The sequence below is a fragment of the Puma concolor genome, chromosome A3 (genome assembly GCF_028749965.1).
Source record: "Puma concolor isolate L17-30 chromosome A3, mPumCon1.1.hap2, whole genome shotgun sequence".
NCBI lineage: Eukaryota > Metazoa > Chordata > Mammalia > Carnivora > Felidae > Puma > Puma concolor.
In genome coordinates, this window is record NC_141669.1 from 31,302,283 (window position 1) to 31,320,128 (window position 17,846).

At 43.4% G+C, this 17,846-nt stretch overlaps 1 protein-coding gene across 6 annotated transcripts in view; it reads left to right on the forward strand.

Moving 5' to 3' along the window:
* RMDN2 (regulator of microtubule dynamics 2) overlaps nucleotides 1-11,962 on the forward strand; it is a 79,306-nt gene extending 67,344 nt beyond the window's left edge. For all 6 annotated transcript variants that reach the window (XM_086700386.1, XM_086700388.1, XM_086700387.1 and 3 more), the window contains one exon: nucleotides 11,590-11,962. In XM_086700386.1, the coding sequence (XP_086556512.1) occupies nucleotides 11,590-11,643 (54 nt within the window). In that variant the 3' untranslated portion in view covers nucleotides 11,644-11,962. The remainder of the gene's footprint in view (nucleotides 1-11,589) is intronic.
* Nucleotides 11,963-17,846: the final 5,884 nt, after the last annotated feature.

The following is a 17,846-nucleotide window of genomic DNA, read 5'->3' on the forward strand; positions in this document are numbered from 1 at the left end:
CACAAATCATGGGCTAGCAGTTAAAATATACTGATGCTTGTTAAGCATTAGACCGCAAGAAGACCGTCCAGGGGTCTGCCGTCTTCAGTCTCCTGCTCACAGTAGGGTGTGGTTATCCTCTACCGTGAAGAAGCTTAAAAATGATGCTTTGACATTTTCTTGGTCTTTGAATGCCTACCGCTAACGAAGAAGAAACTATCCCGTTGCTTCTTGCCCTTTTATTCACTAATTCAGGATTCTGGATGTGCTCTGTTTTAGGAATTTCAGAGTTAATGGCCCAGTCTGTGTTGCTGTGAGCCGTATATTGGTATTGTAGGAATACAAGGAAATAGATCAGTGTTTTCCTGCTCCCTTCTCGTACCGCCGCACATTACCGTCCTCTGAATCACAGCGGAAAGAAATGCCTCAGAAAGGAGCATCCCTTGTCTTCTCTGCGGAAGCAAAACCAGCTCCGATGGTTGTTGTGAACCTCAAATATAGACACGCCCACAGCTCTCTAGCAGCTCACAGCCTGGGGGAGAATATAAGCCATATACCCAAGTAACTGTAGCCCAGGGTGGAAAGCCTGAAGCGCTCAGAGAGGTGCAAATAACTGGTGATGGAAATAGTGGAAAGGGAGAAATTATTTCCACCTGGAAGAGATCCGGTAGCATCAGAGGTGGACTTTGAGAGTGTACGTAAGGTGGAGGTGAGAGTGAAGTGCCTCGCAGGTGGTGAACAAAGGCACAGAGGTGGAAAAGCGGAGATTTGTTTGCCTGGAGGGGGAGGGGCAGGGGTGTTCAGCGCAGTCCTGGGAAACAAGGAAGAAAGGGGGGAGCGTAATAAGACCTGCCGGGAACTTCAGGGTTCAGGGATGCCTCCGTCTTTAAACAGGGCTGCTCAGGCCTCACTGGGCCTTGCTGGCAACCACCCGCGCAAGGTCTCGGACGGCTTACGTTTGGGCTTTCCTGCGGGGTTGATTGGCCTTCTCATTCCGATCCCTCACTTGGTCGAGGCGCACAACAGCCTAGCCTCAGGAGCGGCACTTCTCCGGAAGACACTTTGTGCAATTGTTTGGGCAGAAAACAGATTTTTGTCCCTCTGGTTGCTTGCTCCATAGAGGTGGTGGGGACCCTACCATCTTTTCCACCTCTCCTGAATGATGTTTCAGGTTATACGCAGTCATTTAAAACTGAGGGTCTGTGCGTTCTTTTTAGAATTTGAGATTAGCATACAGTATGATAGTGAGGCATAATACCTGGTTTCACGTGCAAATAGTTGTGCACGATATCCAGAGCTGTCACACAAGGGCTAAATATCGATGACCCCCCCCCCCCCAGGGTTTGGTCCTTGGTCCCTAAGTCTCCCGTCTCCTCGCCTCCTCTCCTTTCCTCTCCTCTCTCCTCCTTCCTGCCCCACAAACCTATGGTCCACGGCTTTGGATGCTATCTACCTGCCAGGAGTCCTCAAATTCGTATCTCTAGACCTCCCTTCTGAGCCCTAAGATCTGAGTATCCAACTTCCTACTTGACATCTGTACCGAGATGTTTCGCAGACATCTCAAACTCAACTCATCATTGGGCCTTTGGATCTCGTCTTTTCCAACTTCCTCTCTAGTAAATGGCACATCCGTCCATCAGTTGGGAATCATCTCCCTCAGCTCCCGACACAGGCACCCACCCACTCACCAAGTCTCAGTCTTCCTCTTCTAAAGCATGCCTTGAGCTAGCCAACTGCCCTCTCACTTGACTGCTACCGCTCCAAGCAGGAAACCACCCGAGTTCACCGGAACTACGACGTGCGAGCCTCCCACTGGTCTTTGGCTTTCTTCCTTCCACCAGGCCATTCTTGGCTCTCAGTAGCAGCAAAGGAACAGATTGAGTAAACCTCAATATGTCACTTCTTACTTGAAACCCTTTGCTTTGGGGATAAAGTCCTAAATGTTTAGCATGTCCTTCAAGGCTCTGATCTCTGTTGCCCACTCCCCCCACCTCTGCACTATGCCTTTCCTTGCTTCACACCCTCGGGACCTGTTCTTGCCTCTTCCTGAAACACTCCCACCCAAGCCCTCCACTCCCTTCCCCTGCTTTATTCCTACTCACCCTTCAGGCCTCACCATAAATGTCATTTCTTTAGGAAAGACTTCCTTGCCACTCCCAGGCAAGAAAGTACCTCGTACTTTTCCTTCACATCATCTAGCACGGTTTGTGGTTGTATAATTGTTTGTGTGATTCTTCCAGGAAAGTCACAGCTAAGTGTGTTTCATTCACCCCTCTATTCCCAGTGCCAATTACCATGCCTGGCATGTAATAAGCACCCATAAGTACTGATAGGAAAAATCAGAAGACTCATAGCATAAAAATAAAAAGCTGGGCACTGTGGAAATATTTAGGTAATAAGCAAAATAGCATTAATAAGTATTTCCTACGTTACTTATTTTTCCAATGATGTTTCCATTTATATTTTCTAGGAGGTTTTGTTTTGTTTTGTTGTTTTGTTTTGTTTCGAGTAGTAAATGTAATGTCAGGAATATCAATTTTTTTTCAATTAGAAAATAGACTGAGGAGAGTTATCTGTAGTCCCCCTATCTCTGTAAGTTTTTCCAGATTGAAATATACCCACCCCATTAGTGATTTTGCTGACAAGTCTGTTCATTTCCAAAATGTCCAGCAGAGCCACTAATAACAGTGAAGGCAACCCAGCCATCAGTTTTCCCTCTGTCATGTGAACCTGCCTGACATACCTGCTTCTTTCTCGTGGCACTTGTAACCTCTTCCTGACATTGGAGTCGTTTGTGATGTCTTCTGCCCCTTCCAGGGAGCTCTGAGCTCACCACACTGCACTTGATATTGGGAGTGTCAGCCCTTGGGCTCTAGGGCCCAGATTCCTGCATGTGAGCAACTTTACATCCCCAGAACTTGAAACTACAGTATTTTATTATTCACATGGCCTTTTCTTGACTCTAGGAAGGTCATCTCGGGTCCTGAGAAACGTTCCACTTTAAAAGTTTTTTTTAAGTTTATTTACTTATTTTGAGAGAGGCAGAGACAGCACAAATGGGGGAGGGGCAGACAGAGAGAGGGAGAGAGAGAAACCCAAGCAGGCTCTATGCTGTCAGCTTAGAGCCCCACGTGGGGCTCGAACCCACAAAACGTGAGATCATGACCTGAGCCGAAAATGGGAGTCAGACGCTCAACCGACTGAGCCACCCAGGAGCCCCAGAAACGTTCCACTTTTAAACTGAAAAAGGATTCCTGTGTCGAAGGCAGTGTGAGAATGCTTGATGAAGGAAATCATGACCACTCTGGCAGCCTGGGAGTTGTTTGCCTGGACAAAGTATCCAAGTTACTGACCTGGAGCAGGCTGCCAAAGTTCGGTGCAGGAAGCATTATGTAATCTTTTGTTTTACGGCGAGGGATGTGCTAATTTGGTAAAGAAAAAAACTGTTTTGAAATCGTTGTCACATTTTGAAGTGACATTAATTGCTCTTCTAAGACAAACTCTTGTAGGATAGGAAATAAACTATACCGGGAACAGTGTCAGGAAGAGAAGGACTCCGGGAGTGTTCAATGTAAAGAACACGTCTTCCTGGCTAACAAGTTGTGTAGTTGGCTTTAAAGTTAACCTGTTGTTTAAAATCCTGGGCTGTTATTTCCATCCTGTTATATAAATGGAGAATCATCCCTCTCATTAGTAACCACTCTTAGTAATAAAATCCTAATCATGCTTTTAATTTTCTGTCTTAATTAAGACCTCATATTTGATTTTTTTTTAACATTTATTGTTGAGAGACAAAGACAGAGCATGAGCGGGAGAGGGGCAGAGGGAGAGGGAGACACAGAATCCGAAGCAGGCTCCAGGCTCTGAGCTGTCAGCACAGAGCCCGACATGGGGATCGAACCCACGGACCACAGATCATGACCTGAGCCGAAGTCAGAGGCTCCACCGACTGAGCCACCCAGGCGTCCCTCATATTTGATTTTTTTTTTAATTAAGAGATTGGTTTCTCAGATAAGTTTATAAGCTATAATTAGTCCACAGATGTTCAGCCTGCCTTCCAGCTAAGGGAATGCTACAGCTCAGAGTATGAGTAGGGTCAGTTACTGAAACCCAGCAATATTGCCCATGGTCTCATTTGTTAGAAATTCTTATTTGCCTGTTTATTTCTGGTTTGAACTTATTTTCTGGGCCTGGAGAATTCATGCTTCCTGGTGCATTTTAAAAGAAATTAGGGGGGCGCCTGGGTGGCTCAGTCGGTTAAGCATCCGACTTCGGCTCAGGTCATGATCTCGCGGTCCGTGAGTTCGAGCCCCGCGTCAGGCTCTGTGCTGACAGCTCAGAGCCTGGAGCCTGTTTCAGATTCTGTGTCTCCCTCTCTCTCTGACCCTCCCCTGTTCATGCTGTCTCTCCCTGTCTCAAAAATAAATAAATGTTTAAAAAAAAAATTTTTTTAAATAAAAAATAAAAGAAATTAGGGGTGCCTGGATGGCTCAGTTGGTTAAGGGTCCAACTTTGGCTTAGGTCATGATCTCACAGTTCATGGGTTCAAGCCCCACATCGGGCTCTCTGCTATCAGCGTGGAGCCCGCTTTGGATCCTGTCTCCCTCTCTCTCTGTCCCTCCCCTGCTTGAGCTCTCTCTCTCTCTCTCAAAAATAAATATTTTTGGGGAGCTCTTGGGTGATTCAGTCGGTTAAGCATCCAACTTCGGCTCAGGTAATGATCTCACGGTTCATGAGTTTGAGCCCTGCGTCAGGCTCTGTGCTGACAGCTCAGAGCCTGGAGCCTGCTTTAGATTCTGCCTCTGTCTCTCTGCCCCTCCCCTACTTGCTCTCTGTCTCTCTGTCTCTCTCTCAAATATAAAAAATAAAACATAAAAAGATAAATATTTTTTAAAAAGGAAATGAAGGGGCGCCTGGGTGGCGCAGTCGGTTAAGCGTCCGACTTCAGCCAGGTCACGATCTCGCGGTCCGTGAGTTCGAGCCCCGCGTCGGGCTCTGGGCTGATGGCTCAGAGCCTGGAGCCTGTTTCCGATTCTGTGTCTCCCTCTCTCTCTGCCCCTCCCCCGTTCATGCTCTGTCTCTCTCTGTCCCAAAAATAAATAAACGTTGAAAAAGGAAATGAATAAGGCCACTAAAGAAGGGACACACTTTTCCTACTCTCTGAAGAGACATTTTCATGAGTTGCAGGCAGGGACTATTACTCTGTTTACAACCCCCTATTTCCACTCTTTGGGTTCTAACCTTTTATTGGCAGTCCAAAATATATTACTTGTTAAGCTTTCTTGATATATAATGGCCTTGCTTATATTTCTTAGGTTGATCTTAAAAACACCTTAAAGAAGTTTCTTAGACCTCTTTTTTTTTGATGTTTATTTTATTTATTTTGAGAGAGAGAGAAAGAATCCCACGCAAGCTCCATGTTCTTGCAGAGCCCTGCATGGGGCTCAATCTCACAACTGTGAGATCATGACCTGAGCCCAAATCAGGAGTTGGATGCTTAACCAACTGAGCTACCCAGGCGTCGCTCTTAGACCTCCTTTAATAATATTCTTAAAATAACTGGTGACACAGCATCAGTCTGGGATCAGTCATTCTTACCCAGCACTCAGTCTAGTCAGGTTGATGTTTGATAATCATCACGCACATGCCAGGAGTGTAACCATTTAATATAAGTAAGTCTCTCTCTTACTTATCCAAAGCCTTTGGCGGAGAGTATTGATATATTTTCCCTCATATGCCTCTTTCTTGTGGTACTTGTAACCTCTTCCTGGCATGATAGTTACTTGTGACACGTCTTATGTCCCAGGGAGCCCTAAGCTCATCACACTGCACTTGGTATTGAGAGTGTCAGCCCTTGGGCTCCAGGGCCTAGATTCATGCATGTGAGCAGCCTTGTATCCCCGGAATTTGAAACTGCAGTGTTTTCAATGGAGAGAAAGTGTGCTGCTTCAGCAGAAAGGTTTGGATAGTGTGAATCTGGAGAAGGAAGGAATACCCTGAATTCAAAACCATAACCTGAGTCCTTAGAAGATGACATTTGAGCAAATGTGGACAATATATCGAGTGCTTGAAACATAGTGAAGCCCCCAGAATTGATCAGATGCCTGTGCAGTTGACATGCTATAAAGAAAAACGCTTACACGGAGGAGAGTATCACACCATGTGAGTGTAACCAATGTGGCAGAGACTTTATTTGGAGACCATCGTTGAAGGATCAGCATAGAATTCGTATGTAGAAAAATGAATAGACGAGTGGATGCAGGCAGGCCTTTCACATCCTCTCCTGTCCCCGTTAGTAGCTGAGATTTCACACTGGAGAGGAGCTCTTTGAGAATGGGGAAATACCCACAGCTCAACTGATCCAGCATGTGTTAACTGGAAAGAAACCCTACCAATGTAACGAACGTGGCACACGCTTCAGCCCGAGAGCTAACTTCTGTTCACAGCAGAGAATTCACACAGGAGGAAAACCCTTTGCCTATAATCAGAGCAGAAATGCCTCCAGTAACGACTCATCCTTGAAACAGCCTGAGTGAATTCACACGGCAGAGAAACTACACGAATGTCGTCTATGTGGTAAAGCCCTTAGCTGATGTTCTAACCTTAGCCATCATGAGAATACACGCCGGAGCGAAACCCTATAAATGTAATGAATGGAGAAGAACCTTCAGCCTCAGCTTTAACCTTTATAGACACAAGAGTTCCCACAGGGGAGAAACTCTGTCACCTTCAGCCAAAGCTCAAGGCTTCAAATGCACAGAACACTGAGCAAACCAAGCAGGAAGGGAGCAAGTCTTTACCAGGAGGAGGAAGCCATTTGGGAAATACTAGATGATTCATGTTAGAGAAGCAATTCAATGAAATGAACATGAGAACCCCTTTCCTCATAGAGCAACGTTACAGGACATGTGAGGATTGTCACTGTATAGGACACTCTCAGTATCATGATGGAAGGAAAGACTTCCATGATCACATATACCTTAGTCAGCCTTAAAATGCTCACACTGGGAAGTCTCCCAGGCTTCAAGTCAAAGTAGAAATGCCTTTATCTACAATTTATATAAGAAAACTCATACTGGAAAATGAAACTATCAAGAACCCTTTCGAACACAATTCAGTCTATAATTTAGACTTTTGGCAAATGACATATCACTGAAAATAAACGTAGTAGAAAGAAGTACCGTGATGCATTCTTGGAAATGTTGAATGCAGAATTTGTAAGCTGTAATGGGCAATAAGATAACCTCTCCTCAGTAGATTAATAAAAGTTGTTGGTAAAAAATCTAACGCATTGGTATTTGTCTTTAAAAAAATAATGAGGGGCGCCTGGGTGGCGCAGTCGGTTGAGCTTCCGACTTCAGCCAGGTCACGATCTCGCGGTCCGTGAGTTCGAGCCCCGCGTCGGGCTCTGGGCTGATGGCTCAGAGCCTGGAGCCTGTTTCCGATTCTGTGTCTCCCTCTCTCTCTGCCCCTCCCCCGTTCATGCTCTGTCTCTCTCTGTCCCAAAAATAAATAAACGTTGAAAAAAAAAATTAAAAAAAAAAAATAATGAAACGTTATGCTGAGTATTGGGGCCATTTTTCCTTTATTACATCACTGTCGAAAGCTATCAGCTTCTATTCTTTTTGCAGCGCTCAACATATTTCCAAAAACTTTGTTCAGTCAGAAAACAACTTTTAATGTAACTGAAAAAAAATGTAGAACACAAAATAATGTGTTCTAATGATGATATTAGTGTTGAAATATGTTATCTACATGGCAAGGGCGAATGGAGACCTGGACAATTAAACACACGCCTTGTAAGTAATTCACATTATCTCAGGTGATACTGACGCAGGTAGCAGACATGCCCTATTTTATGAAACACTAAAAACAGACAAAGGCTTGGAACGGAAAAATAGGCCTAAAAGCGTCGAGTCAAATAACAATATGGCTGAAATGTTGGGCACGAGAGGGAAAGAAGAGATGAGAGCCTTGTGTCTTTTTCTTAAAGGCAGGGAAAAACCATTACAGGGTCTTAAGCAACAAGTGACAAATGAGATTTGGGGGCGGGCACGCTGGCTACCCCGTGGGGACTGACGTGGCTTGGAGGGAAGCAAAACCAGAGGAAGGAGCAGCGTTTGAGTAACTCCCGCAAGTAGCCCAGACCTGAGCCGGTGATGCCGACTAAGATGATGGCAGTGAGCAGTGAATGGAGATACACAGACTTAACGGATTCGTGGCTGGTGTTCTCTACAAGACTTAGAAATTGAGTATCTAGAAGTTGGAGGACTCAAGAATGAGATCGGGGTTCCTGGCTTTAGAAACGGACCAGGGTAGATGGAGGTACCCTTTAAGGACCCGGGGAGCATTGGAGAGCCAGATTTGGTAGAGACGGAGAGCTCAGTTATAGACATTTTGAGTTTGTGAGATTTTCTTTTTTTATTAAAATTTTTTTTTTTCCAACGTTTATTCATTTTTGGGACAGAGAGAGACAGAGCATGAACGGGGGAGGGGCAGAGAGAGAGGGAGACACAGAATCGGAAACAGGCTCCAGGCTCTGAGCCATCAGCCCAGAGCCCGACGCGGGGCTCGAACTCACTGACCGCGAGATCGTGACCTGGCTGAAGTCGGACACTTAACCGACTGCGCCACCCAGGCGCCCCGAGTTTGTGAGATTTTCAAATCCATAAACTGATTTTATATTTGCCACATAAATGATGTCTGAAGCCACAAGGTAGCAGAGGTCACCCAGTGAAGTTATGTAGTGTTTGAAAGGCAGCAGGCAGAGGATCAGCTTTGAGAAACAGCAGCGTAATGGAAGGGGAGGAGGAAAAGGAAGCTACAAGGGAGACCAGCAGAAGTGACCCCACGAGACAGGGCCTCAGAAGCCAAAGGATGGTGGAAGTGGTCACCTCTGTCAGAAACCCTGGAGAAGTCAGGACTGGAATGAGCCGAGTTCGATGATGTCTGTGTCACTGGTGATCTTAACCCAGACTGTTGTCAGTGGAACGATAGCCGCAGAGACCGTGCAGAGCACTGAGACAACGCTGGTAGGTGCTGGTAGATGCACTTCCAACAGTTTGATGGGGAGGAGAGGAGAAGTGGTGCCAGAGGTGAGAAATTGTTGTGGTTTTTTAGATGGGAAATAGGGGAGCATATTTATTTTTTTTTTTTTTAATTTTTTTTTCAACGTTTTTTATTTATTTTTGGGACAGAGAGAGACAGAGCATGAACGGGGGAGGGGCAGAGAGAGAGGGAGACACAGAATCGGAAACCGGCTCCAGGCTCTGAGCCATCAGCCCAGAGCCTGACGCGGGGCTCGAACTCACGGACCGCGAGATCGTGACCTGGCTGAAGTCGGACGCTTAACCGACTGCGCCACCCAGGCACCCCTAGGGGAGCATATTTAAATGACGAGAAGGTCCGCAAAGAAGGAAGGATTCAAGAACGACCAAGGAGTGAGGAGATAATTGGGAGAATAAGGGAGGCCCTGAGGAGGTCAGAAAGGCATCCAGAGCGCATCAGGGTTCTCTTTCTTTGTTGCCAACACAATAGAAAAGTTGACGGATTTGTGGAGTTGGGGGTTTGTAGAGACCCAGGGCAGGTGCCACAGAGGGGGAAAGGGCTTTTGTCTTTTAGTTCAAAGGTCGCTGGATATAGAGTCTAAAGTGGGTAGAAAACAAGTCAAGGCAAAACAAACAAACAAAAAAATAAGGCAAAGCAGGAGAAAGCTGGCGGAGAACAAGAAGGAAAAAAAAATCTCTTAATCTGTGGAAGTTGAAAAATTATTGTTATTGAGAGTAATTGGATAAATGACACGAAAAGACGGGCAGTTGTGTTCAGAGGGCAGGACACCTATTTCAGAGGTAGGGCAGTTGTAGGTCATGACACAGCCCAGGGTCCGCTCACCGGGGTGATGGGGGAGGGCATCGGAGGTGAGGAGGCTAACTCCAGGAAGGTGGGATCCACGGTCCATGGGGACTAGGATGTCTCCAACAGTGATGGCAGACCTTGGCATGGAGAGTGACCCAGGTGCCAAAGTCTTAAAAAACAAATGTAAAAGGAGAGTGACCAGGAGATTAACAGCTATAAGAAATGGCAGAGGACAATTATCCTCTACCCCCAAAATATATTCTCAGCAAATGCATTGCTGGTTATACAAAAATGACTTCAAAACAAGTCCCCTAACAGGAGTGCCAGGGAGCTCTGTAGACATGTGTGAGAAAAAGAGGAAAAGTGGGAGGTTGGCTCAAGGAGGGCGGTATTGGGGGGAGTACCCAATGAGGGTTGATGGTGGGAAGGGCAGACATTTGGGGCAATAACAGAGGAAAGCGTGTTTGGGGGGCGCGGCGTTAGCTGGCATTTTGAGCTAAAAAACCTGCACATAACAAATAAATAAATAAAATGCTTGGATGGAAGCCCCGGGAACAAGGTAACAACGGGAGGGGTGTTGTGTGGGCGGGTGTGGCTGTGGGTGTGCGGCGAGCGCGTTCACTGCCCGTTGAATTGGGGTGGGGGGGTGGGGGTGCGCGAGGACACATTGCCAAGCTGTGATCTTAATTTTAAATCTTTCCTTCTGGTTTGTGCACGTTCATTCTTTAGGCATCTAGTTGAAACGATTCTCTCGCTTATGTCATTATTCTGCAAGAAATTGATCCGTAAACATCGATGAATGGGAAATGTTACTGCTAATAGGTATCCTACTGAGGGACTTATCGGTGCCAGGCACTGAACTATCCCCAGGGTTACCAAGATAAACATGAATTACCAAGATAAACGTATTTTTTATATGTTATTTTAAATAATGCATTAATCCCCTAAATTCATTAATCATAGTTTCTCACAACCTTGAAAAAATACTGATTTGCTAGTAGGTAGACATCTGATCGACCAGACACTACGTTATGATTAAAACTATTGAAGAACTTCCAGGTTTGTTTGTTTGTTTGTTTAATCTAACAGCCACTTCCAAATATTATGTTGTTCATTTGTTCTCATCTATTTGTTTTAATTTGTTACACCCCTTAAATTCTTTCTAATTATAGGTACTCAATAAATGTTAAATGCAAAAGTGCATAGGAGTACCCTGCCATCTAAATTTATTGCCACTGTTTCTAACCTCCACTCTTGTTTTAAAGAAATAACAAGTGGAATATATTAGACCATGTAGAAAACATATTATATGGTTTTTCACCTTTAATATAAACTACTTGATGACATCAGTGATGAAATGTATAGCTAGCCTGGATCTTGCAGTGGAATCTCCAGTTTCTTCCAATCCTGCTGCTGAGGCTAGGACTTCTTCCACATCATACAGCTGAAGAAAAAAAAAAAATCAATGTTACCATTAACACAGTGGTGAGGGCCAATATGTCAGCTTACACCGAAGGATCTCTTCTTCCGGTATCCCACCCCTCCAGACCCGGTGGGGGAACAGCCTGGGAATAGCTCTCTGCATTACACATGGTCTCGGAGATCTGAATCCTGCCTGGATCTCAGAAATCTGTAGTTTCCTTGTAATGGTCCCTCACAAAGTATCCCCTCGCTCAACCAAAGAGTGTTTCAAAGTAGCTAGAGTAGCAGGATAAATGTGTGAAATTTCATTGTGTATTTGTATTTTCTTTATAGGATAAAGATGCACAGAAAGAAGTGAAAAAAATAAGCACTTCCTTGAAGAGGTAAATAAAAGAACTCACTCTTCAGCAAATCAGATGTGGTCTACTAAACTTTGAACTAATCCAAGTGGCGTTTTTTATTATCCCTTTTTCTTTTCTGATGTAAGGGTAATGTGCTCAGATTTGAAGGTAAAACCATGTTTCTGCAGCATGCATTCCACTAGTATCACTGCGAAACTAATAATGTTACTTGGAGAAGTCGATTTCGCATAATGTCAGTACAAAATGATCTTTAAACACGTATGATTTCTATTTTTCCTACCAATAAACTATAGTCTTCAGAATATTTCTTTAAATAAAATATTTAAATCAATTCAATAAAATGACCTCTAGTGAGTGTCTGATTAATGCTTCAGTGGAGACTTGGCAAAACAAAATTTCATTAATGCGAATGAAAAACGGAAAAAAATAGGCAGAGGTCATGAACACATTGTTGACAGAAGAGGAAAAACAAAAGAGTAAATATATTGTAACCAGTAATCAGAAATGTGAATGGAATTACAGTAAGGTAATGTTTTAATATTAAATTAGCAAGGATTTTTTTTCTTTCAAGAAATATCCGGGGTGCCTGGGTGGCTCAGTCAGTTAAGCATCTGACTCTTGATTTCGCCTCAGGTCATGATCTCAACGGTTTGTGGGTTCAAGCCCTGCATCGGGCTCTGTGCTGACAGTGCAGAGCCTGCTTGGGATTCTCTCTCTCCCTCTGTCTGCCCCTTCCCAGCTTGTGCTCTGGCTCTCTCTGTCTCTCTCTCTCTCTCTCTCTCAAAATAAATAAATAAAACGTGAAAAATACTTTAAAAATATTCAATGCTGATAATGATGGCACGAGTTGGAACATTCCCATACACAGCCGGTAGAAGGGTATTTTGACACAAACACTTTACCAAATGTTTGTGTCAAAATACCCTTAAAAATGTCCTGAGCCTTCAAAATGTATTGATTCTTGAATCTTGTAATGTCATTTCCGGGAAATAGTCCTAAGGAGAAAAGGTATAATGATTTATGCACAAATGTTTATGACAGCATTATTTATTACAGTAGAACACTATGGCCAACAATAAGGAAGTGGTTAACCATATTGGAATATAACTACAGTAGGATATTATTTTGACATTGAAAAAATTACAAAAATAGTGAATGCATAGAGCATCTTAAGTGCAAGTAAGAGGCAAAATAGTGTATACATCTGATCTCAACTATATGAAAATGTGCACAGAAAAGCATCTATTGGAAATACACTAAACTGGTAGTTCATATTTCTGTGGAGTTGTGTTTTATTTCTTATATTTCCCAAGTTTTAATAAACTAAAAGGATTTTTTTTCCCATGGTACTTAGCAGTGATCTATAAAGATTCCTCACTACGCTTTAACCAGCCTCATCTTGGACATCAGGTCAAAATCTGAGTTTCCCGTTTGCTATCCCAAATATATGGGCACACACATACATTTATACACTCAAAATTTCAAGCCCTAACCTAGATGCCGTTTAATCAAACTAAGCCAGTTCCTGCTTCTGGTCTTTTACAATGACCCATCGAGATACCTGAATCAGTTCAACTGCTCTTGCCCAATCTCTGAAACTACTAGCTAGAAGGGACAGGAGTCTGGCACGTACCCCAACAGATTACACAGTGTCCATAAGGCTACCGATACCTCCGGCTTTCTCGAAACAGCTACAACAATGTGCCAGTTGAGACGGGTGAATGTCACTAGCAGCAAATGACAGAATGAACCACGTTGTGGGAGCAGAGATCAGTGCAAAGACTTCTGCAAGGAATTAGAAGGAACATCAAAAATCCTCTCCGTGGGACTGGGGACTCATCATAAGGGCTAATCAATCTCCATTTGTTTTAATAAAATTCCTGTTTGGTCCCTGTAGTCAGTATGTCTTCAGTGGACAGATTGAGTGATTCCGTTTCTGGATAAGGACCTGACCCGATGGGAGTATAACACTCCTAAGAGTTACTTGAATCTTTAAAGTGTGAGGAATTGCTCACACACTTGACCACTACTGCAGGAGGATGTTAACAGAGGAAATTTCCCTCCTCATCATGGCTATACTGTATCCCCTTCAAAGTAACATTACAACCCTGCTGTCTGGCTCACCACTGAAGACGGTCTCCACATGAAATCTGCCCCCTTTTAAAAGCCAAGAGCTTGTCTTGGATGGCAGCATCATAGGTAGGTTGTTTCACTTATTGTTACACTTAGTCCGGTGAATTTCCCGTGAAGGAAGCCATGTGAACTGACTAGCTTTCCTTTCTATGGTTACTTCACTCACCACTCCTGCTGCCACCCTGGGAGAAGACAGAATAGCTCCAGGGCACTTCTGAAATGATTTCTCCTGGGGGCATGGGGGTCACTAAGGCCAAGCCAGTGGTGCCCCGTCCACCACAGGCAAAGTACACAAACTCTTAAACTTCCAAGAGATTCATGCATAGCTTTGAGAAGCGGGAGTTCCCATCCAGAACTTCACATGGGTCCCATTTCAGAAGACGATAAACTGCGTGTTAAAATTTCTCATGAAACATTGAAGAAGTCACTTGGTGTTCTGCTGAAGTTTTATCAGTTGTTCCGTCCATATAATTGGCAAGGTTACTTGTCTTTCTTACTAAATAATGAATGACCTACGTTGTAACATGAAAATCTCCCTTGTGCCTAACAGTTGTCAAAAAGCTTTTCATTTGATAATATTTATGTAACTTTGAATGATAAAAAGCAGTGCTAACACCTGGACGGGACCATGGAGACCGTCCTCATTTCCCCAGTAAACAGTTTAAGCTCTGATGCATCAGTAGCACAGATGGGGGCAGGGAGCTGGGGACTGGCCAAGCCAGGACTGGGTTCCAGCTCCTGGAATCTCATGCCCTCTGCCGTCTTCTCCGAGCCCAGGGCTTTTTACATTTAACTGATTGGAGTCCAACATGTCTGTCGTAGATTAGGGGCCATGAGAACGGTAACACTTGCATGCTGTTAACCGTGGTTCTGCCTGTTTTATTTTTTTCTTCAACGTTTTTTTTTTTTTTTTTTTTTTTTTGGGACAGAGAGAGACAGAGCATGAACGGGGGAGGGGCAGAGAGAGAGGGAGACACAGAATCGGAAACAGGCTCCAGGCTCCGAGCCATCAGCCCAGAGCCTGACGCGGGGCTCGAACTCACGGACCGCGAGATCGTGACCTGGCTGAAGTCGGACGCTCAACCGACTGCCCCACCCAGGCGCCCCAAGTTCTGCCTGTTTTAAGTGCTTTACCTATATCAAATCATTTAATCCTCAGCAGTCCAGAGAGAAGGAACTTTTGGTATTACCCTATTTACAGACGGGGGGGGGGGGGGGGGGGGGGAGGGGCTAAAGCATGAGATCTTAAATACCATACTGAGTACAGGAGTACAGCATGAGGTTTGAACTTGGACAGTCTGTTCCAGTTCGTGCTATAGTCTGAACTTCTGGGCAACCCTGCCAGCAAAGGTGGGGTGGGATGTGGGGGTAAGAGGCAGGAGGTGGAAGGAAAGAAAGGGAAAAAGGACAGGAAAGGAAGAAAGGGTATACAAAAAAAAAAATGGTAAAGGTGAAGAAAAATCTTTCCTTGTATTTATTTTTTGGATACTGATGCCCATTTTCTGGTTTCTAATAACTTTCCAACAACCTGTTGTATATCTTGCCTTATATTAAATCTGTTTTCATATCCCCACCTTCTCCTTTCCCAAGTTAAGGAAAGAGAAACAAAGGAGGTGGTGAAACCCATTTGAAATGACTTGTTACCGATCAAGTGATCGGTGTGTGTCCTGAGAGCCTCAGTATAGACTTTATGACCTATTTTGGGGTGTTTAACAAGAATGTGTTATTTCACAGTTAAAGACAATGTCACGTTTTAGAACCAAGCATAGTTAATATCTTGATTGTTCCATGACTTTTGCAGCTCTCAAACCAGTATCTTGCTCTAGGTGCCTGAAGCCAAATCATAAGTTTTAAAAATAGCTTTATTGAGGTACAACTGACATACCAGAATTGCATATTTAAAGTGTATAGTTTGATGTCTTTTGACATATGTATCCCTGAAACCATCGCAAGATAGCAGACATTTCCATCACCCCAAAAGTTTCTTCCCACCTTTCTGCAGCCCCTCTCTCCTGACTGTCCCTGCACCTCCCATCCCCAAACAACCACTGTCCTGCTTTCTGTCACGATAGATTGTGTTTTCCAGACTTTTATAAAACTGGACTTGTACATTATGTTCTCTCTTTTGCTGCCTGATTTCTTTCACTCAACTAAATTATTTTGAGATCCGTCCATGTTGCAGTGTGTTCTGATAGTTCATTCCTTTTTTGCTGAGTGGCATTTTACTGCATGGACAGACCACAGTTCTTTCTTTCCACTCAACTGTTGATGAGCCTTTGGGGAGCACCCAGTATTTTATTATCACAAACAAGTCTCTGAATATTCATATGAATTCTTTAAATGGACCTCTGCTTTCATTTCTCTTGGATAAATAGGACTAGAATGGCTGAATTATGTGGTGGATCTGTGTTTAGCATTAAAAAAAAAACTGTCAAGCTGTTTTCCAAACTGGTTAGCCCATTTTACATTCCCACCAGCAATGAATGAGCTTTCTACCTCCTCCACCTTCTCAGCAGCACTTGGGATGGTCACTCTTCATAATCTGAGCTACTGCTCTAGATGTGTAGTGCTATCTAATTGGGGTTTTTATTACCCTAGTGACAAATTACACTGAGCATGTTTTCACGTATGTATTTGCCATTCGTGTATCTTTTTTGGTGAAATGGCCCTTCCAATTGTTGGCCCATTATTTTACTTGAGATCCTTGTTTTCTTCTTTATTGACTTTTAAGAGTTCTTCATATATTCTGAAAGATACAAGTCCTTTATTAGATACGTAATTTGCCAATGTTTTCTCTCTCTCTGTGGCAGAGAGAATTCCCTTCATGTTAATTCCCTTAACGTGTCTTTGACAGGACAAAAGTTTTTCCTCTTGGTGAATCGATTTCTACTTTCACGTATGTTGTTTTTGGTCTTGTATCTAAATATCTGTGCTAGTCCAAGGTTATAAAATTTTCCCCCTATATTTTCTTCTAAAAATTGTATATTTGGGGTTTTGCACTGAAATCTGTGATCCATTCTGGGTTAATTTTTGTATACGGCGTGAGGTATGGATTGAGGTTCACTTGTGTATATGGACAGACAATTCTTCTAGCACCATCTGCTGAAAAGACTATTGGTTCCCTACTGAATTGCCTTTGCACCTTTGTCAAAAATCAGTCTTCCATATATGTGTAGATCTACGTATGTACTTTCTAGTTTGTTCCATTGAACTATTTATCAGTATTAATGATTAGAATCAGCTTTTTAATTTCTAAAAAAAAAAAATCTAGCTAAGATTTTGGGATTTTGTTGATCAATTTGTCTCCTCAACTCAAGGAGACTGTGGGACTCCTTCAGGGCTCCCTCTCTGTGTGTTGTCTGGAAACTCTCACAAGGAGTAATCTGGGGCAATTGTAGGGCTTTCCTCGTTTGTTACAATCTCTCAGGGATTATTGTCCTTTCTTTCCTGCTGTCCAATAGCTTGAAAGACACTGATTTCTATATTTTGTCCACGTTTGGATTTTGAAAAACAGACATTGTAACTTCAGGGACTTGTCATTCTAGAGCACTTTCCAGGCCTCTAAACCATTATTTCTTATATGGCAAACTCAAACATATTAAATTGCTTTTAAAACAAGTTCCTATTGTGTTCAAATGTATGCATTCTATAATATAAAACAAGTTGAGCAAGTGTACTATGAAAATCATTATTTCCTGAGACTTGGGTTAGAAGCCAGATAATTTTTTTGTTTGTTTTTAAATAGCATTCTTAAACTTTGGCAAATTAAGTTAACAGATGAAGAATTACATTATACCTTTCCTCCTTCTTGAATACTTCATATTTACACAACCTGACTAATTTTAAATTGGGAAACCTGACTGGAAAAAGAAGCTGATGAAAGTTACGAGTAGAAAGAACATTCGAAATTATTGTGACATAACTATGTTGCTGGCAGAGTCCTAAGTGGTCAGCCACTTCGAGTCAGGTAGGCATGGTGTGTGTGGAGTTCATCTGGAGCCCAACATGGGCTGTCCCAATAGTTTCCCTTTTTGAGAGAGAGAGCACACGCAAGCAAGCAGGGGAGGGGCAGAGGGAGAAGAAGAAGAGAATCTT